At 52.2% G+C, this 21,740-nt stretch overlaps 1 protein-coding gene across 1 annotated transcript in view; it reads left to right on the forward strand.

Annotated features, from left to right (window-relative positions):
- The window catches only part of RANGAP1 (Ran GTPase activating protein 1), a 30,039-nt gene that overhangs the window by 5,627 nt on the left and 2,672 nt on the right, over positions 1-21,740 (forward strand). Inside the window, exons 3-14 of the mRNA XM_014858998.3 lie at positions 2,225-2,352; positions 3,550-3,609; positions 6,332-6,511; positions 9,256-9,390; positions 11,795-11,953; positions 13,112-13,225; positions 13,637-13,736; positions 13,822-13,906; positions 14,935-15,133; positions 18,560-18,679; positions 20,306-20,408; positions 21,581-21,669. Of these exons, the coding sequence (XP_014714484.1) occupies positions 2,225-2,352; positions 3,550-3,609; positions 6,332-6,511; positions 9,256-9,390; positions 11,795-11,953; positions 13,112-13,225; positions 13,637-13,736; positions 13,822-13,906; positions 14,935-15,133; positions 18,560-18,679; positions 20,306-20,408; positions 21,581-21,669 (1,472 nt within the window). The remainder of the gene's footprint in view (positions 1-2,224; positions 2,353-3,549; positions 3,610-6,331; positions 6,512-9,255; positions 9,391-11,794; positions 11,954-13,111; positions 13,226-13,636; positions 13,737-13,821; positions 13,907-14,934; positions 15,134-18,559; positions 18,680-20,305; positions 20,409-21,580; positions 21,670-21,740) is intronic.

Below are 21,740 nucleotides of genomic sequence, written 5' to 3' on the forward strand. Positions count from 1 at the left end.
CTCTTCTCATTTTGATGCTCTTCCTTCCAAGCTAGCTTTGTGCTTGTGACTCTGCCCCGGGCTGAACTTGTGGAAGGCACAGTATCTATGTATCTCTGTACTATGGCACTTATATAGCATAAGTTGTCTTCCCTTGGGGCCCTGGCCTGTCTGTTGCCTTGCTTTTAAGGACTGCATAAGCATTTCCTTGAGCAGCCTCCTCTCTCCTCGTTGACCTGGCCAGTCCTGGGATGTTAGTAGGGGCTTGCTTTTGGAGCAGGTCTTCCAAAGTGTGAGAGGTCATCCTAACCCTTGCCCTGGGTGCCAGCTGCAGAGGAGGCCTGGGCAACTGGGACCCTGTTGTTGCAGCTCCAGGATGGTCACTCAGGATGTTGAGGGGGAGTGACATCTCTGCCGGGGGCTGCCTAAAGTCTATGGCTGTGCACAGAAGCAGGGGTTTGGGGAGGAGCACATAGGTTCAGTTTTGGAAAACGAGTTGGAAGCCTGACTCTGCTGCTTTTCCTGAACTTCTGGGCAGAGTTGCTTCATTCCTTGAAACCTCAGCTTCCCCTTCTAGAAAATGCGGGTTCATACTGGTCCAACCGTCCTTGTCATGAAATGGAAAATGAATGCTGGTCACCACTTTTTAGTGGTGTGACGTTAGTAGACATTTGCTTACCCTCTCTGTGTCTCAATTTACCCAGTTGTAGAAAAGACATTAACAGTAACTACCTTATTAGATGTGGTGGAGAATGTTAAGTGCTTATCTTTGGGGGATGTGATCACAGGCAGAGGCAAAGGGAGTCCCTTTCCTCACAGAGCTCATGACCCAGCGAGGAAGATGGTGTTAGTAAAGTCTCCATAGAATGATGCTATCATTCAGACGAGTGTAAAATTGTCGCAGGCCACACATGAGAGATCGGGGGCTGTGAAGCCTGTGGGTAGAGATTTGCCCTGGTTGGGACTCTGGGGAAGTGCTGCTGCAGCAGAAGGGAGAGGGAGGAAGGGAGGCGAGTGCAGAGGCTGCCGTCGGACAGCTTCTTGGGGAGCCCTCACATGTTGTACTTCACAACCCTTCTGAAAGCCCTTCTCTGGTCCTTGTAACCTAGAAGGTCGAGTTCACCTTTTATCTTCTACACACATCCCCGTCTCTTCCCCATCCCCTCTTCCCACTCTATCCTGTGCCAGCCAGACTAGATTTGTTTTGTTTCGTGTAACCCTGTATGTTTTTATTCAGATTATAATATTAATGCATGCTCATTATAGAGTACAGAAACATTGAAAGAAGGAAAAAAACAAATCTTCATTATCACACAGCCCACGGATGTAACTACAGTTAATTTTAGTGCATTTCTTTCTAGTCTTTTTTTTGGTTTCATTAAACATAGCTGAGTTCCTTTTTTTTTTTTTAATAATTGGTATCGTAATTACAGATACTTTAAAAGCTGCTGTTTAACCTGGTAACATTGAGAATATATCAAGCCAGATGATGGAAAAACTCACAATCACCTGTCATCTCACCACCTAGAGATACCTGCTTTAATATTTGATTTCTGTGCTTCTAGGCCCTGGTGTGTGTGTGAGAATAAATATAACATTTTAGAAGTGTGATCAGACCAAACCCCGTTGGATAACCTCATTTTGCACTTACCGCTATAACATGAATGTTTTCCAAGTCAAGTAAACACTTGTGTCACCATTTATAATGACATTAGTGTAACTGTGCTTTCATGTCCCCAAGGGAATTAATCTGTCCTCTGTTGGCACACATTTGGTTTGTTTGGAGTTTTTCATCATCATAAAACAATACAGTGGTGAGCATCCCACACATGAATCATTTGACACTGAAAGCCTTCGTGTTATTGTGCCTGCTGGCCCTCTGACTTGGGGGCTGTTTCCCTGCTTGGCCTGGTGCACCCCCTGTCCTGGGAAACTCCACACACACCCTCCATAAGGTGCCCCAAGTGCTCCCACTGCCCCAAGCAGCCAGTTTCTCTTTTCCCGCAGCTCCCCAGCCTTTCGTGCATGCCTCGTTTCAACACCCGTGACAGGAATTACCTGTGTAGCCATGTCCCCTACTAGACTGTGAGCCTGTCTGATTCTCCTTTGTAAACTGGGGCCTGGCACGTGGTGGGTGCACCGTAGCCATTGGAGTTGTGAGTGACAAGGTCGTGACTGAGCTCTCTCCTGCCTCAGCTGTTCACGACTCCGAAAGTCTAAGGTTCTGTTCTTTGGTCCTGGGCAGCCAAGGACGTGATTAAAGAGATTGAAGACTTTGACGGCTTGGAGGCTCTGCGCCTGGAGGGCAACACGGTGGGCGTGGAAGCAGCCAAGGTCATTGCCAAGGCCTTGGAGAAGAAGTCAGAGTTGAAGGTGAGGTCTTCAGGGCAAGCAGGCTCAGACTGGTTGGGGACAAGCTTCCGCTCACACCACCACAGCCCCTACCTGTGTCCAGACCCTCTCGGGCCCCTGCCTTGTTGGTGGTCACCATGAACAGCTGCTCCTGCTCTGGCCCTCGCAGAGCATACAGCACTGGCCAGAGCCCTTCTTCCCACGTGATGTGTCCGTGGGACCTCCAGTAACAGACGCTGAAATGGTGTTAGGAGTGTAAGAGGTTTATCGGGTACCGTGTGTGAAAGATGAAGGGAGAAGAGACAGAACTGGACAGGGAGAGCCTCGGCTGTCGATGCAGATGTAGCATCTGTGAGGAGGGAAGGGCACAGAATTGGGCAGCGAGAGCCTCGGACTGTGAGGCCATTCTGACAAACGCTCAGCCCACCAGCGAGGAGCTCCAGAGCAAAGGTTGCCCAAGAGAGAGGAGTCTCGTGTTGGGCACAAATGCCCAGGCCTCTGCTTAGGTGCTGTGGCAGGTTGGGAAGGTGCCACAGCCAGTTAACTACACTCCTCATAGCTGAATGGCAAGTTCGTTCTTAAAGGCTCGATCCAAGTGGTGCCTTCTTTGGTTGACACAATCTTCTAGTGTCTCACAGTGGGTTCCACAGAACACCAGTCCTTCAAGATTCTCTGTGAGAAAAGTGGAGCAGCGTGTGCAAAACGTCCGGAGAATGTCGCTGCACGCTCCCCTCGCGGGCTCCCAGTGTATGTGAGCGTATTAAAGCCCCTGAAGAATCGTGAGACTTGAAAAAAAGAGTAACTTCCTCGCTGCTGGATCCTGTAGTGTTTACTTGCCTGTTCGTCTGCCACTCAAAATCATGTCATGCGTTGCTGCAGCCCACACTGTGTGGGAAACTGCTGTTAGGAAGGAGCACTGGTATCTTGGTCCTACCACTCACTGCTTTACCGTGGAACCAGGGGGCCAGTCTCCTCCCTCTCAGCCTGATTTCCCTCCCGGAAAACCAGAGGGTTGGACAAATTAGGGTTTTCCTGACACTTGTATTGAGTCGCCATGGCCCTTGGGGGGGGCGCCTCCAGGTCCCCCCAACTTCAGCCAGAGCTGGTCCAGCCCAAATTCTGTGTTGTAGTGCTTGGTAGTCCAAGTCTACGAGGATGAGGTGCTGCCCACAGGCCGCCTCCAAGGGTCTCAGCTAACTCTTCTTCCTCCTTCCAAAGCGATGCCACTGGAGCGACATGTTCACGGGAAGGCTGCGGTCCGAGATCCCACCAGCCCTGGTAAGTGAACGAGGCTGCAGCTCCCCTTCCCTAGACACAGGGTCCCCTTTGGCAATTCCCAGGACTTTTTCTCACACTTTGTTCACCCTGTGGGTGACTGAGATGCTGAAATGGAAGCCAGGCAAACACAGCATCCGCCCTGTGTCCTGCCAGGTAGGTGGGAGTATAGGTGATAACAGCGTGCCAGGGGGTGAGGACTTGGACCCTGTGAGACAGGGAGGCCCTGACACAGGACAGACAGGAGAGACTGGTGATTCCTGGGGTTCATTCTTGAGCTGTGTGGTTTTGCTCCCACCCTGGATCTTGCTCCCTGCCTGATTACCCACCTTGTCCTGGCACTTCTCTCCCCTGCACCATGGCATGCTGTTCCCTCATGACCTCAGTCTGCCTACAGCCTGCTGGGGCCGCCTCATCTGTCTCCGGCCCCTCCCTTGCTCCATACCACTCTTTTTGTTTTGATTCTCATCATGGGTGGCTTCCTTCTGCCTCCATTTTCCGTTTCCCCATTGCTGGGGCTCATCTTGGCTTGAGTCAAGTTCCCAGCTTTGTGTGTGTGTGTCTGTGTGTGTGTGTCTATATACACACAAGCACACGTGTGTGCAAGGGTGCATTGTAGAAGAGACTGGCTTGCCTGGGGCTCAAGGGAAGGAGGCAGGGCTGGCACTGGGCAGCCTCTCAGTGTATCCTCCTAGCACGGAGCCTAGCACACAGGGTGCCCTCAGGGTTCTTTGTCAGTTATTGGCATGATCATCCATGTTATTGAGTCCCTCACCCTGGGCGTGCTGGGGCTGCCTTCTCAGGCCTCCATTCATCTAGCCAGCACTGGGTTTCTTTCTTTCTTTCTTTCTTTCTTTTTTTTTTTTTGAGGAAGATTAGCCCTGAGCTAACTACTGCCATTCCTCCTCTTTTTGCTGAGGAAGACTGGCCCTGAGCTAACATCCATGCCCATCTTCCCCTACTTTATATTTGGGACGCCTACCACAGCGTGGCTTGCCAAGCAGTGGCATGTCCGCACCTGGGATCCGAACCGGCGAACCCCGGGCTGCCAAGAAGCGGAACGTGTGCACTTAACTGCTGCGCCACTGGGCACTGGGGTTTCTGAGACACCCATGCACCAACTTCATTTCTCACGCACCTCATTCCAGCCCACAACTAAGGATCATCCAGGGTGTGACAGGTGCCCTAAGGGGGACCCTGGGGCAAGTGCTCTCTGGGTAGGGGATTGAGGGAGAGCCCTGGGAGAGTTGGTCAAGTTAGTTACCAGCCTCAAAGGGTGAACAAGAACCTGTGAGGCCTAGGGTTTAGAATGCAGGTTAAGTAAATTCCTTTGGGGGATTATAAGTAAAAAGATTTCAAGTTAGAAAGGAGGGTGAAGAAAACTCAGTTGTTGGATTCCAGCTGTGGGTCTCTGCGCACATTGTTTAACCTAAGTTTTAGCATTTAATTTCTTCAAGCTTTGAGGGAGGTGTTCTTATTTCCCTATTACCAATGACAAGAAGGCATCTTAGGGGGCTGAGAGGATTGGGGTTGGGGAAAGGCATGAAATGCAGGGAAGGTGGAGCGGGCACGGAGAGTCTGAGCAGGTCTGGCTGCTTGAGGCTGGAGGTCTGGTGGGGCCCCGTCACCAGGGGCTGGGCCTTCTCCTGCGGGCAGGGGAGCCAGAGAATGGCCCTTGGTCGTTGATTGAGTGGTGGGGAGGACAGGAAACTACCTCAGCTGCCCCATCTGTGGCATGGGCAAGGGCAGTGTCCCCTCTCCCCTCTCCTCCCGCCATGAACCGCCTGCCGGATCCATGCCCAGCCCCGTTTCTGCCCCCAGTCTCCGAAGGAGCCTCGTCTCCTAACCCATTTCTCTGAGGGACTGTAGGTATCCCCAGCCCAGTAAGTTCCCAGGAGAGCTCAGCTGCTTCTTGCCACATCCGGTCCTGGACTGTGATGTGGAGATGGGCACCCCACTGCCCAGTCACCACCAGAAGCCCTGGAGACTCCCTGCCTCCTGCACATCCAGTGGACCCTTAGCTTTTGCAGGTCTCCTGCCCTCTGTGAGGTCTGCAGAACTGCCCTGAGGCTCAGTTTCCTCTCCTCCATCTCCCACCACATCAGCCAGCCAGCAGCGTCCTCTCTTGCCTGGATTGCTGTCCACACCACTGGGTGGGCACTCAGCCTCCACCTCCCTCTGTGATCAGTCTCCCCTCCTCAGGTTTGGGGGATATGTCTTCCCTGTCCCTCACCCACCTCAAAGCCCATTGCTCTCAGGCTCAAGTTCACAGTTTTTGGTCTGGCATTCAAGGCTCTTCCCTGATTTGACTCCTTGCTTCTCTTCTAGCCAAATCCCAGTTCCCTTCCATCCTCAGCCTCCTCTGGAGTCTGCCAGCTGCTTGGCCCAGGCACACAGCATGCTGTGTCTCTCTGCTCGTGTTTTTACTGCTGGCTGGAATCACCTCATATTTGATTGTCTGATTTTCATCTAGACTGAGCTCAAGTGCCACCTCCTACAGGGGCCCTGATCATCCCACGTACACCAGGCCCCACGCCCCAGCTGAATTAGGAGCCCTCTGCAGGGTTTCCAGTCCTGGGTGCATAATACAGTTCTGTACTGAAATGGTCTGTGTCTCTGCGAGTTCCCACTAGCCTGGGTGCCCCCTGAGGGCAAAGAAGGCCTGGCACAGAAGCGGCACCTGGCGGGTGTGTGTGAGACTGACGTGAGTTCCCTCTGTGCCCAGATCTCTCTAGGGGAGGGACTCATCACGGCCGGGGCCCAGCTCGTAGAGCTGGACCTAAGTGACAACGCGTTCGGACCTGATGGCGTGCGAGGCTTTGAGGCCCTGCTCAAGAGCTCTGCCTGCTTCACCCTGCACGAACTCAAGCTCAACAACTGTGGCATGGGCATTGGTGGCGGCAAGGTGGGTGCAGTGGCCCCCTCCCCCACGTCCCATTGTCTCTCACCCTGCCTTCCTGCCTAGTCACCTGCTGTATTTACATTTGTGTGAAGTATGTGTCCTTGACTACCCACTGGTTGGGCTGGTTGGGCTGTTGTTTTTCTCCCAAAGGAGAAAGGCCTCAAAAGCAGCAGCCTATGGCTAGTGGGGAGAGGAGATGGAGTTCATGAAGATGGGGTTGCCAGGCAACCATCTCCAGTCCTTATGTTGCCTTGGCAACATGCAGGCAATATTGCATACGTACTCTGATCTGCCGGCTTTGCAAAATGCAGGGCTGGGAACATCCCAAGACCCGCTGTACCCGCAGAACTGGCAGAGCCACATGGGGCCTGGCATATGCGTGTGGGGAGGGAGCCCGGGTCACAGCTCACCTTTGTTCCCGGACAGGGCCTTGCCCTGGGTGTCTCTCTTGTCCTGCCAGTAAGTCAGGCTGGTCAGTGTAGAAAGGAACCTCTTTTCTTTCCAGAGCCTGTACCAGGGAGGCCAGCCCTGTTCATTGTCTTCTTCATCCAGCCTGGCTCCTTTGGGCCCAGGTTCTACAAAGGCTAAGAGCTGATCTGCATTCCTGTCCTTCCCTCTTCACCTTCTGACCAGAAGGAGAAAGGGGCTGGGACACAGGAACTGACAGCAACTGGGGACATCTCTTTGTGTTGTGTGCATTACCTTAACTCTCCCACATCAGTTTTTCAGATAACTAGACTTGGGCTTGGAGATCTTGGAGTGCCCCAGATGATGTAGCCAGTGTGGGCCCGATGTGGGATTTGAACCTGGGTCCATGTGGCTCTGTCAGAGCAGCAAGAGGAGCCTGTGCGATGCTCACAGGGCTGCAGGCTGAGAGCCAGAGTGCCTCCCTGCAGAGGGGGAGAGGAGTGGAAAGGAGGCAGGGGCACGCTCCCATCCCCTCAGCCAGCCTCTCCCTGGGTCATTGGGCAATAAGCTGTGTGTGTGTGAGAAGACGGAAAAATATTTGCAGTAGCACAAAAAACAGGTCCAGCCCAACCTAGACTGGAATGTGCTGGGAGAGCCAGAGAAGTCTTTGTGAAACGCCTGTTTTCCATCTGTCCCACCTCTGCCATGCAGCAGTCCCAGGGAGCTGAGGCTCCTGGAGCTTCCCCAGCTGGCCAGTGGTTGTCTGGCCTAGCCCTTACCTGGAGCAGGTGGGATAACTCAAGGAAGAAGAGAGGTTTGAACCCTCGGGCCAGGGGCCTCCCCAGCAGACCCGCTCTACTCTGGAATTTGACTGGTAGTTGTCTCTCATCTCCCTCACCAGTGATTGGATGAGACCTTTGGGTGCTGGCCTTGTTGATCTGCACCTTCTGGGGGCTTCAGGCACCAGGGGCTGGGTGTTTAACCAAGGTCTCCAGTTTTGGAATCTGTTCCCTCCACCCGGACTGTATTAAATGTGGCCCGTGTGCCATGCACCATGGGAATAGCAGGCCCAGAGTATTCAGATGGGAGTGAGATGTGGGCCTGTGCTTGGTAGTTCTCCAGACCCAGAGTCATTCCCAGGTTGGACCTCCTGCAGGAGCTAAGGCCCTCACCATGGTGACCCTACAGGGGAACCAGGGAGAAAGGGGTGTGCTGGCGCCGTTGGTTGCCGTCTCTGCGAAGATTCCTCTGAGGCTCGTCTACAGCAGAAGTCTGCGGTCTCTGCACTCAGCGTATGCACAACCAGCCACCACCACCTAGAGTCAGGCCGATGGCGGCTCTTATATTCCCCCAGGACAGAGAGCTGTGTGCATTTAGAGTGACCCGCCTGCCAGTCGCAGCTCCGCTGGGTATTTGCTGTAGAACGTTGGCCAATTCACTTACCTCTCTGAGCCTCAGCTTCCTCGTTTGTAGAGTAAAGCTGATACCACCTGCCTGCCAGGCTCATTTTGAGGTTAAAATGAGGTGTGCAGGTCCCTTTGCAGAGGGTGCCGAGCACCTAGAGGGTGCTCTAGGAAAGTTACTCCTCTCCTGCTGCCCTTGTGGATCTTTTCTGTCTTATTTTCAACAAAGTCTCTGATTGCCACTGACCAGCCAACATTTTTGAACTCTTGCTTTATTAGTGTCACTGATGTAGAAGCTACATCCTGGCTCCACACCAAGGACAGGACAAACTGAATTTTGGGTTTTTACTCCCAGCAGCTGAGACCCTGCTGTGTGTGGCTGGCCTGGGCACAGGCCTCTGTCAGATGGGTGCAGTGGGGCCTTGGTCTCCTCAGCCAGCTCCCCTTAGGCACTGGGGACCATGGAGGAGATGCCAGAAGATCTGGGTTCTGGTCTGGAGTCTGCCACTTGCTTAGTGACCATAGGAAACTTTCTGTCCCTCTCTGAGCCTTAGTTTCTTGAGCTGGAAAGTGGGAATCATGATGGTCCCCTCCGGATGGAGGGCTTATGACAGTAAAGTGAGCTGACTGTGAAGCCCGTTCCCTGGGACCTGTCTTAAAGTTGGCCACTCAGTGTTGGTGTCTCCCTCCCTTCTGGGCCTCGGTCTCTCCATCTCTAACATGACGCTAAACCCCGCAGGGTGGTGGGACACACAAATGAAGTGGTAGATGTGAAAGCCCGTTGTAAACCGTAAGGTGCTGGGCACATGTGAGCTGTGACCATTGTGCCTTGGAGTGATTCTCTGTCTCCCGTATCCACCACCAGTGGGTGGCGTGGGATGTTGAAGACCAGGGCCTCCTGCCTTAGGCCTGTGCCCCTTGCCTTTTCCCTTACAGATCCTGGCAGCAGCTCTGACTGAGTGTCACCGGAAATCCAGTGCCCAAGGCAAGCCACTGGCCCTCAAGGTTTTTGTGGCTGGCAGAAACCGCCTAGAGAACGATGGAGCCACTGCCTTGGCAGAAGCTTTTGGGGTGAGTGGTTTCTGCCCATCCTGCCCCACCGTGTGCTGAAGTGGGCTAAGCTTAGCAGGCTGACAGACCAGCTCTGGAACTTAGCTGAGGGACCTAGGATGAGTAGCCTCTGCTCTCTGAGCCCGCAGGCTCATACTGCAGTGGGGCAGAGTTCCTGTCCTGTGTGTCTGAAAAGTTGCATGACCCACCACTGCAGGTGAATAGGAAGTGGCTCCTTGGAGCACTGTTCGGGAAGATTGTGAGGCTGCTCTGAGCAGGGAGTGACATCTGCCAGGCTCAGGGACGGGATTGGTGATGCCCGAGCTGTGTAAGTGCTGACCATAGCCTGGCACAGCATTGGCCTGGGCAGGGCTTGCTGAGGGTCGGGGTCTCTGGCCTCTTGTGGGCGGGGCACGGAGATGGAAGTGATCAGACTTGTGCTTGAGACAGGGAGACAGGAGCAGTGGCCCGGGTGCTGGGATGGCACGCGCTAGGGTGCCCTTCTCCCCTACTCTGCCCTCCCACTCTCCTCCCCACTCCCAGCCTCCCCACCTCCCTCCTCCCAGGACACTGCTGCGTTCCTGCTGGTGAGCTCTGTGAGAGTGCTGCAGGTGTCCCCATGGGGTGGGGATCTTTGGGCTTTGTCCCTCTTCTCTTAATTTAAACGTTTTCTTTGGCAAACAGTATTCCAGCAGCATTAACTGTACTCAGGCCAGAGCAGCGTCCCCCATAGTCCTGCCACTTAGGGTGGTCCTCCTGCCGAAGCCTGCCTGCCTCAAGTGGAGAGTGGATGTTGCAGGTAGTGCCCGTATCTCAGTGCACTGCTGGCTGCAGGGGCACTCCTGCCTCCTCCTCTGAGCTGGGGGAGCCTTGTTAGCGTCCTGTAAACATCGTGACGGTACAGGTTACAGCTTCTCCCTTGGCCTGCTGCCCTCAGCGTGCTGGGCATGGGGATACATTGTGGTTGTGCTTGGCCTTCATCAAGAGTCTTCTAGTGCTCTTAGAATGGGGGTCTTATCCTGGGGTCCATAGGATCCCACTAGTCTATGGATAGAGTTCAGGAAGTCTTTGGACACGGATTGGGGGAACATTGCATGATAATTATCAGTAACATGGCTAAAATGTAGCATTACCTTCCATCGTGAATGTAGACCATAAACAGCAGCTTTAGAGATTTCTGTGACTTTGTTAGCAATAGAAATCACAGATATTGTCGTGTGAAGTTATGGTTGTTACGGATACATAGAAATATTTATGTTTCTCATACGTCATGGTTATGGCAATGGTAGACTTGCTCCTGCGTCTTGCTAGTGACTTAGTAAGATGCAGGTTTATCACTACAGCACATGTTTGGGGATTTTTCTAAGTGTTTTGATAACTCTTCCAATTGAATTGATTTCCTTTGTTATCCTATATAATTTAGCTTAAAATGTAAAAACATTATTCAGGGGAGGGAGCCCAGGGGCTTTACCAGACTGCCTGAAGGGCCCATGGCACAGAAAATATTAAGAAGCCTGGACTGGTGATGCGCCTCAGCTGGCCTGCCTGTATTTATTTGTGCACCCATCCATGCTGAGCTGGGCATCCCAGGACAACAGAAGGTGCCTAGGTACTGAGTTATACCAGGCCTGGCCTCCATCTCAGGGAGCAGTGGAGATTGGGACGTGGGCTGCTTCCGGAGGGCTCAAAGAAGGTGGCTTTGATACTCCAGGGTGATGAACACCATGATAGAAGGAGGACAGGGTGCTCAGGGGGCACAGAGGAAGAGCACTGGACTGTGCCAGGAGGCGTCCAGGATGCCTTCCTAGTGGAGGAGGCATCCACAGTGAGAGTTGTGGGATCCTTAGGAGTCAGCCTGTCAAGAAAATGCCAACAAATAAGGAGACAGAGTGTTCCAGGCAGAGAGAATGAGGTGTCCAAAGGCCAGATGAAAAAGGGCTAGGTGGGTTAGGGAAGACCCTCCTTAACCCCAAAAAAGGATGTGGCCACCAGTCATATCGTATAAACAGGGCAGGAGCACCCCAAGAAAGAAAGGCCAAGTGGAGCTGCATTCTGTGGAGAAGGGCCATGGCCAGCTACTGGGCCAGAGCCCAGGATCCCCACAGTGCAGAGGAGACCTGACTAAGAAACCTGTGTTTAGAGCTGTATAACTCTGGGCAAGTCACTTAGCCTCTCTGATTCCTATTCTCTACCTGGTGGAGATCCTAATCCCAGGTAGGTCTCCCTCATGTGGTGGTGGAGAGGGTCAGATGCAGCCGTGACCCAAACCCCAAAACATTCATGGATGAGCCCCTGTGCTGACAGCAGCCCCGCCCCATGTCTGGTGTGTAGTGCTGCCCTTCCACCTGCTGGATGTCGCTAGCCCTGGGCCTGCCCCTGCCGCTCGGGGCTCACCTCTCTGCCCTCTCTTTCCTGCCCCTCGCAGATCATTGGGACTCTGGAGGAGGTCCACATGCCACAGAATGGGATCAATCACCCTGGCGTCACTGCCCTGGCTCAGGCTTTTGCCATCAACCCGCTGCTGCGCGTCATCAACCTGAACGATAACACCTTCACGGAGAAGGGTGCTGTGGCCATGGCCAAGGTGAGGTGGGCCCGGAAGGCAGAGTCTGGCTGCTGCCTCTGCAGTTTACCCATCGGCAGGTGTCTGCTCTGCCCCTCTCCCTGCCTACGTGGCGTGCCCCCCATGGGTCCAGCCCATGCAAACATGTCCAGAACAGGGCATATCTCACCAGCTCCCCTGTGTCCTCCTTGGGCAGCTCTGAGTGTCTGCGCCGCCCTCATCCTGAGCTGCCCCAGCCGTTGGTGCTGGTTTTGTTCTCAGAGGCTGCATGGAAGGCCTCTCCAGCCTGACTGTTATCCTCGTCGAGTCTTTCATCAGGTGTTAGTTGAGCCCCTATCTAGTGCCCAGCCTTGTACCGAGTGCAGGCCACGCAGAGTTGAGTCAAAGCCTCTGCTTTCAAGGAGCCCCTAGTTCAAAGAGGAAAGGAAGTGGCTAATTGATGACACTGCAGGGCTGTGAACACAGTGGCTGGCTGGGTGTTGGGCCTCTGGGTGGGAGGGCTCCACAGCCCCTATCAACCTCACAGGGCTCCATGACCCCACAAAAGGTTAGTCTTGCTACTGTGGGTGTTAGCAGAGACGTGTACAAGTGTTGGAGACCACACAGGGAGTTCAAATCAGACTTAGGGCAGGCTTCCTGGAAGAGGCCACGTTTTGGCCAAGTTGTACAGGACAAGTGGACTTTCTCTAGACAAAGAGGGTGGGAGCAGTGTTTGAGGCAGAGGCATCAGCAGCATGTGGGAAGGCCCAGAAAGGGGAGGGAGCCTTGCTCGATTGGTCCCGGTTTGAAATGACCAGTGTTCAAGGTATGGTTGAGGGCTGGAGGAGGTGAAGAGAGGGAGGCGAGACCTTATGGCCTTGCTGACTCCTTGAGACTGTTTCCTGTGGGTTATAGGGAGCCATGGGGGCTAGTGACCCATGGAGGGTTTTAAGCAGTGGTGCAATGTGGTCAGATTGATGCTTCAAGAAAATGGTTCTGGCTGTAACATGGGAATAGAAGGCGAGGGTTTAGCCAGAGGCCAGGTCAGCAGGGGGGTGACGAGAACTGATGAGGTTCTGAGGAGGCCAGACTGGACAGAGAAGGACATGGCGTGGTGACTGATACGGGATGTGGTGTCAGACTGTGGAGTACTGGGGTGAGGCCTGCACCCTTACCCTGGCCCTCACTTCCTCCTTGCAGACCCTGAAGTCCTTGCGGCAGGTGGAGGTGATCAACTTCGGGGACTGCCTGGTGCGCTCCAAGGGCGCCGTTGCCATTGCAGATGCCGTCCGCGGGGGCCTGCCCAAGCTGAAGGTGCCGGCCCCGCCGCCTGCTGTCTTCCCTTGGGGTCTAGGCTTCCCCCGCACTCAAGGGTTACTGCCATGGGTGGTAGAGGGGGTGGGGGGGGGGGGCTGGCAGGGGGTCTGGTCTTCAGAGGCAGGTGGGCCTAGGTTCATAGCCCAGTTCTTCCACGTCCTCCCCGTGTGATTCTGTGCAAGTCTCTTCACCTCTCTGACCCTCAATTTCTTCATTTTTAAAATGGGAGGAGAGGAGTGACGTAGGTTATTATAGTATAGTGCAAGTAAACATACTGAGCATCTGGCCCATGATTGGGTAAATGGCGTCATCTTTGTCGTTGGTCTTACTCTGTCTGGGTGGAGGACAGAGCCTGCCTTAGTCTCCCGTGGGAAATGGAGGCTTCAGAGTAGGACCTCTTATTTTTAGGAGCTGAACTTGTCATTCTGTGAAATCAAGAGAGATGCTGCTCTGGCCGTTGCTGAGGCTGTGGCGGACAAGGCTGAGCTGGAGAAACTGGACCTCAATGGTAACAGGGGCGGTGACCTTGGCACAGGCCTGCGGGGTGGGCCCTGGTGCCCGTCCTGAGCCTCCATTCCCTCCCCCGCGAGCAGGCAACACCCTGGGAGAAGAAGGCTGCGAGCAGCTCCAGGAGGTGCTGGACGGCTTCAGCATGGCCACGGTGCTGGCGTCCCTCAGGTGGGAACTCCCGGTCAGGGGCTGGTTGTTTCTGCTTTTATTTATCCTAAAAACGTGGGTTGAGGCCTCGTTATGGGTGAGGCGCTGTGCTAGGCATTAGAGATATGGGAATAAGACAAAGTTTGTGACTCATGGGACTTCCCTGTGGCAGCTGAGGGATCAAGGGATGAGACAGAATAATTCAGTTATTGTACGTTCAGCAAAGGGACAGATAAAGCGCTGCAAGTGGTCTCCCTGTAGAGCAGGTAAGTTGGGGAGGCCTCTGAGGGGACGAGCTTTGGTCTGATGCTGACAGGTAAGGTGGGGTAGTGATGGTGGCTCAGGATTGTTCGTAAAAGCAGTCAGTCTTAGAGAGCGACTCTAGAAAGGAAGAGGTTGATGGAAAAGAGCCACGGATTCCTGGGTTTGCAGAGCCACGTGGAGCCAGGCAGGGCCAGGGCTGCCTCCTCCGTGTGGACCAGAGTCGGTTCAGGCTGTGTACACCCATCTCCCTCCACCCCTCTCATCTCCCCATCGGCTTCATTCACTTGTCAGATTCTCACTTGTGTCCCCTGAGTGCTATGCCCTGTGCTGCTGCTAGGAACCAAGGGCGCAAAGATGAGCTCAGGAGCCTCGCTGTCCTGGGGAGATGGAACGGCCTTCTTCGGGGCAAGGAAACCCCGACCCCTCCCCGTAACCGCAGCTTCCTGCGGTCAGTGAGATGTGGGCATCTCAGCTTAGGCCGTGCTCCTGCCAAGCTCTGGGCCCCAGCTGTGACAGATAGTTTTCTTTCTTTTATTCTGTCTCACCAGTGGGACTTGGGTTCCTTTGGGACAAGGGCGAGATCTGGTTCTTCCTGGGCCACAGACTAGGCTTCCCCTTTCGATTCTGAAATGAATCATGGGCTCCCTGGTGACCCATGTGTCCCCACCCTGGGAGCGGCTGCTACCTTTTGCTGGCTGGGGTCTGTGGGTTCACAGAGCTGGGCCTTGGAGCCAGCGTTGGCCCCTGAGCAGGGAGGGTCTGCTTTAGCCAACTCCCTTCTGCAGTGATGATGAGGGTGAGGATGAAGATGAGGAGGAGGAGGAGGAGGAAGAGGAGGAAGAAGGAGAAGATGAGGAGGAGGAGGAAGAAGATGAAGAAGAGGAGGAGGAGGAGGAAGAGGAGGAGGAAGAAGAGCCACAGCAGCAAGAGCAAGGAGAGGAGTCACCCACACCATCAAGGAAGATTCCGGACCCTACCAGTGGAGTGAGTTCCTTGTTTCCCAGGATCAGAGCCCTGGTCCCCTGAACATGTGCTCTTAAGACATCTTCAAGGGGGTGGTACGTGTGGATGCCACTTAAGCATAGTGGGCACAAACTTTTTTTTAACTTTTTATTAAGATTATGATAGTTGACAACCTTGTGAAATGTCAGTTGTACATTATTGTCAGTCATGTTGTAGGTGCACCCCTTCACCCTTTGTGCCCTCCCCCCACCCCCCCCTTTCCCCTGGTAACCACCAATCAGTTCTCTTTGTCTACATGTTTAACTTCCACCTACGAGTGGAGTCATACAAAGTTCATCTTTCTCTCTCTGGCTTATTTGACTTAACATAATACCCTCAAGGTCCATCCGTGTTGTTGTGAATGGGACGATTTTATCCTTTTTTATGGCCGAGTAGTATTCCATTGTATGTATATACCATATCTTCTTTATCCAATCATCAGTTGATGGGCACGTAGGTTGCTTCCACGTCTTGGCTATTGTAAATAATGCTGCAATGAACATAGGGGTGCATGGGACTTTTGGAATTGCTGATTTCAGGTTCTTAGGATAGATACCCAGTAGTGGGATGACTGGGTCGTATGGTAGTTCTATTTTTAATTTTTTGAGGAATCTCCATACTGTTTTCCATAGTGGCTGCACCAGTTTGCATTCCCACCAACAGTGTATGAGGGTTCCCTCTTCTCCACAACCTCTCCAACATTTGTCACTTTTTGTTTTGGTTATTTTTGCTGACAGGTATAAGGTGATATCTTAGTGTAGTTTTGATTTGCATTTCCCTGATGATTAGTGATGATGAGCATCTTTTCATGTGTCTATTGGCCATCCATATATCTTCTTTGGAGAAATGTCTCTTCATGTCCCCTGCCCATTTTTTGATTGGGTTGTTTGATTTTTTGTTGTTGAGCTGTGTGAGTTCTTTATATATCATGGAGATTAACCCTTTGTCAGATATATAACTTGTAAATATTTTTTCCCAATTAATGGGTTGTTTTTTTGTTTCAATCCTGTTTTCCCTTGCCTTTAAGAAGCTCTTTAGTCTGATGAAGTCCCATTTGTTTATTCTTTCTATTGTTTCCCTTGTCTGAGAAGACATGGTGTCCGAAAAGATCCTTTTGATACTGATGTCAAAGGGTGCACTGCCTATATTTTCTTCTAGAAGCCTTATGGTTCTAGAAGGACCATAATCTTTAGGTCTTTGATCCATTTTGAGTTTATTTTTGTGAATGGTGAAAAAGAATGGTCAATTTTCATTCTTTTACATGTGGCTGTCCAGTTTTCCCAGCACATTTGTTGAAGAGACTTTCTTTTCTCCACTGTATGCCCTCAGCTCCTTTGTCAAAGATTAGCTGTCCATAGATGTGTGGTTTTATTTCTGGGCTTTCAGTTCTGTTCCATTGATCTGTCCATCTGTTTTTAGTACCAGTACCATGCTGTTTTGATTACTGTAGCTTTGTAGTATGTTTTGAAGGATTATGATGCCTCCAGCTTTGTTGTTTTTTCTCAGGATTGCTTTAGCAGTTCGGGGTCTTTTGTTGCCCTATAAGAATTTCAGGATCCTTTGTTCTATTTCTGTAAAGAATGTCATTGGGATTCTGATTGGGATGGTGTTGAATCTGTAGATTGCTTTAGGTAGTATGGACATTTTAACTATGTGTATTCTTCCAGTCCATGTGCACGAAATGTCTTTCCATCTCTTTATGGTCATCATCAGTTTCTTTCAGGAAAGTTTTGTAGTTTTCGTTGTATAGGTCTTTCACTTCCTTGGTTAAATTTACCCCAAGGTATTTTATTCTTTTTGTTGCAATTGTGAATGGGATTGTGTTCTTGAGTTCTTTTTCTGTTAGTTCATTGTTTGAGTATAGAAATGCTACTGATTTACATATGTTGATTTTATACCCTGCAACTTTGCTGTAGCTGTTGATTGTTTCTAATAGTTTTCTAATGGATTCTTTGGGGTTTTCTATGTATAAGATCATGTCGTCTGCAAATAGCGAGAGTTTCACTTCTTCATTGCCTATTTGGATTCCTTTTATTTCTTTTCTCTGCTGAATTGCTCTGGCCAAAACCTCCAGTACTGTGTCGAATAAGAGTGGTGAGAGTGGACACCCTTGGTCTTGTTCCTGTTCTCAGAAGGATGGCTTTCAATTTTTGCCCATTGAGTATGATGTTAGCTATGGGTTTGTCATATATGGCCTTTATTATGTTGAGGTACTTTCCTTCTATACCCATTTTATTGAGAGTTTTTATCATAAATGGACGTTGGATCTTGTCGAATGCTTTCTCTGCATCTATTGAGATGATCATGTGGTTTTTGTTTCTCATTTTGTTGATGTGGTGTATCACGTTGATTGACTTGCGGATGTTGAACCATCCCTGTATCCCTGGTATAAATCCCACTTGATCATGGTGTATGATCTTTTTAATGTATTGCTGTATTTGGTTTGCCAAAATTTTGTTGAGGATTTTTGCATCTGTGTTCATCAGTGATATTGGGCTGTAGTTTTCCTTCTTTGTGTTGTCCTTGTCAGGTTTTGGGATCAGGGTGATGTTGGCTTCGGCACAAACTATTTTTGATTGCATGCTCCTATGAGTGAAAAAGAAAATCATCCCAATGTATTTATATTTGTATTTAAATCAGCATAGATGTGTTTATTCATTTATAAATTGCAACATGAGTGTAACATATAATGCTGCATTGTGTATATTATAAAACATATGTAAGTATTTCTAAAAGAATAGAGTAAAAAAAATAAGCATAAGTAGAAATTATTTTTGCTACCCATCTTGGTGACTGGTAGAGACAGCCCCCCGTTGCAGAGACTGGCTGGGACCGTGTCCCAGCTTGGACACTTGATGTCCCTTGAGTGGCCAGGAGGCTGATGGAGTAGTCAGGGCTGCCTTGTCTGTTCCTCATAGGTTCCCGAATAAAGCTTCTGGAGAACTTTGGGTTGGACAAGGACCCCCACACTGATGTTGAATTTGGCTTCTTTTCCGGTTTTCTAGAAGCAGTTCAATAAATAGCTAGATGGTGGTAGTTTTTCTGTAGGCATCTCCGGTGCTCACCAGCAGTGCTTATCCAGGTTAATCAGTTCCTCGTGGGGTCCGCTTTAGCCCTACGTGCCTCTTGAGTTGTTTGGGGGCAGTGCGTGTCCTGGCGGGGATCCGCTTGCCACGCCAGGCTCTCGGAGTCTTAGGCAGATGGCTCGCCGCCACCCCAAAGGCTCCTGTCCTAGGAGCCAGCCAGGGCCGGCATCTGTGGGCCCTCCACCCCATGGGGAACTGCACTTGAGTAGGAAGAAGAATTCTAGACTCTGAGCCTTGACTGACTAGAGTGAAGGGCGCGTTTTCTGGGTGAGGAGTCTGTGTTTGGACCTCTACAAAGCTACCTGTGCCGCCCGTCCCTTAGGAACCAGCTCCCGTGCTGTCCTCCCCACCTCCCGCAGACGTCTCCACCTTCCTGGCTTTCCCCTCTCCGGAGAAACTGCTGCGCCTCGGGCCCAAGAGTTCTGCGCTCATAGCCCAACAGGTAACAGCGTTTCTGACTCCAAACCTGCCTGCGCCGTGGCTGCTGGAGCTGCCAGAGCAAAGGGACAAGCAGCGTGGAATTGGGAGGGGACGCTGTCAGCTTAGGGTGCAGGGGCGCTGCCAGGTGGCTTTTTTCTAATATGTAGACGTGTAAATGAGTGTGACCATGCTGTCCATCTCTGGTTGCGGCATGGCTGTACCCACTGCGAACATGCTTGGGCTGCAAGGAAGGGCAGACCTGCTGCCTTGTGACGCCTGGAATGGAGAAGTTTTCCCGGGACTCTCCTGTGCACACACGCACCCAGGCTTTCCTCTGCACGTCCTGTAGGTCCAGCTGCATCTAGGATAGCCATCCTGCCCAGGGCCCCTGTGGAGGTCACATGCTCACGTACTCTTGCCCCAACCTCACTTGTTTGTTCATTCATTCATTCCCTCATTCAGTCTGAGATGATTCTCAAGCTTGTCGAGCACCTCTTGTCTGCTGGGCACTATTCTGAGTACTTGGGCATGCTTTTTTTGTTGTTGTTTTTTGCTGAGGAAGATTCACCCTGAGCTAACATCCCTGAAAATCTCCCTCTATTTTTTAGTATATGGGCCTCCAGCACAGCATGGCCACTAACAGAGCGGTGTGGGTCCACACCCAGGAACTGAACCCAGGCCACCGAAGCAGTGTGTGCTGAGCTTAACCAGTAGGCCACGGGGGCTGTCTCTGGGCATGATTTTATTTAACCCTCTTGGCAGCCCGACATGTAGACATGTTGCTCTCATTTTCCAGATGAGAAAACTGAAGCTCAAAGAGGTTAAATGGTAAATACAGAGAACTAAAACAGGCCGCTCCCAGAGCTGGCTCCGTGGTGGCCAGTTTCGTTTATGTTTATCTGTACTTTCTTTTCATGATAAATGAGGTTATCTGATACAAACTGTTAGTGGTCCAGCTTTTCATTTAATACCGTTTTTGGGGGCTGGCCTGGTGGCACAGTGGTTAAGTTTGTGTGCTCCACTTCAGCGGCCTGGGGTTCATGGGTTTGGATCCTGGGCGTGGACCTACGCACCACTCCTCAAGCCATGCAGTGGCAGCATCCCACATACAAAATAGAGGAAGATTGGCACAGATGTTAGCTCAGTAACAATCTTTCTCAACCAAAAAGAGGAATATTGGCGACAGGTAGTAGCTTGGGGCCAGTCTTCCTCACTAAAAAACAAACAAAAAACCGTTTTTTGTTTTCTTCTGTCAGTAAAACTCTTTTCATGCCCTTTACCCCCAGAGTGGATGTAGCACTTAAGCAAGCCACTGTTTCTGGACATTCACATTGTTTCCACTTTTCTCTGTGAAGTGAAGTTGAGGTAAACTTCCTTACATTCTGGATTATTTCCTCAGGTTAGATTACACGAAAGCTCACTGGGTCACAGAGAGAATGGTTTGTAGCGCTTCTTCACTCGCGCTCTCTGTCCTGCACACCTCCTGTGGGCCAGGCTGGGGCCAGGCTCTGAGGGGACAGCATGGGGCGAGGCAGGACCTGTCCTTGCCCACCAGAGGCCTATGTCTTGCCAAGGCCTATCTCCACCGTGTGCCAAAGCCCTAGTGGCCTGGCCTCTGGTGACCAGCCATTGTCTCCTGTGTCCTCAGACTGACACATCTGACCCGGAGAAAGTGGTCTCCGCCTTCCTGAAGGTGTCCTCTGTGTTCAAGGACGAAGCCAGCGTGAGGACGGCAGTGCAGGAGGCAGTAGGTAACATGGGGAGGGTGGGGCTTGGATGCCTCCTGCTGTAGGGCCGGAGGACATTTGTGGTGGCCGGAGCCCCTCTGTTCCTGTGCTGAAGTGTGGACTGCTCTCCGGCCTCTCCTACCTGTTCTTTTGCTGGGTTCTTGCCATAGGCAGGCTGGCTGTTCTCTGTTTTTTGTAGATGAGGAAACTGAGGCCTTTCCCAGAGCCGTACAGCTCTGTACAGTTAGAGCCCAGGCCGGGCGGCATCCGGCACAGCAAGACCAGACGGCCACAGCCCCCAGGCCTCCGTGGAGGTGGTCCTCTCAGGGAGGCAGGGGGATGAGAGCTGAGCCTTTGTCCCCACCTCTGAGCCCTCTGCGCACGTGGTCCTCTCCACCTGGCAGTCCCTGCAGGGACGCCTGCCTTCCCCGTATCTTTCCTGAGGCTCCCCAGGGTCTCTGTTCCACCTCCCCCAAGCCCTGTCACCTCCCTCTCTCACCATCCCATTCTCTCAGTTACCTCCATTATAGCACCTGCCACCTTTTGTGGGCCAGGTGTGGCTGGGTAGAGAGAGGAGGACGGGCCCTGCAGGTGAGGGCACAGCATGTGGAAAAAGGGAGAAAGGAGTGGGAACGCATGGGATGCTTTCTCCTGCATTGGAGCACTGTGGGCAGCATTGGGGGTAGGCCAGTGAGGCCCGGTGGGAGTCTCCAGGTCTGCTCCCTGACATCCAGCCCTGGGGGCATTTGTGGGAACAAGTTACCTGAATTCTGTTTCCCAGAAGTGCCCAGCACAGAAGCGAGTGCCCTCGGCAGTCCTGCAGGCCCTTGGCCGCTCCTCCTTCCCTTCCCCATTCATTCCCCCTCTTCATTCCCCCTCGCCTCTTAAATGACAGAAACCTCCCCCAGGGTGATCCGCCTCGCTCGGTCTCTGCCCCAGCTGTGTGAGGTCCCTGTTTTAATGTGTGAGGCTGGACAGGGAAGGGACCAAGGCATCCCAGCCGGTAGGTCGAGCCCTTCCCTGGTGCTAACGTCTCCTCAGACTGGTATCTCTGCCCACGTCCTCCCTCCTGTGTTCATCTCCTGATGAGGGCAGGAGCAGGACCCAGCCTGTGTGCGGGGGCTGCGTGCCCCTTGGCCTGTGACCAGCCCTTTGCCACAGCAAGCACCCTGCTCCATGCTCCTTCTGCCTTGCAGATGCCTTGATGAAGAAGGCCTTCAGCTCATCCTCCTTCAACTCCAACGCCTTCCTCACCAGGCTCCTCATCCACATGGGTCTGCTCAAGGTGCGGCCAGAAGGAAGGGAGGGAGGGAGTGCACCAGAGGTTGCTCTGGCCACACCCACTAGCCCTGTCCC

The sequence above is a fragment of the Equus asinus genome, chromosome 4 (genome assembly GCF_041296235.1).
Source record: "Equus asinus isolate D_3611 breed Donkey chromosome 4, EquAss-T2T_v2, whole genome shotgun sequence".
Classification (NCBI taxonomy): Eukaryota; Metazoa; Chordata; class Mammalia; order Perissodactyla; family Equidae; genus Equus; species Equus asinus.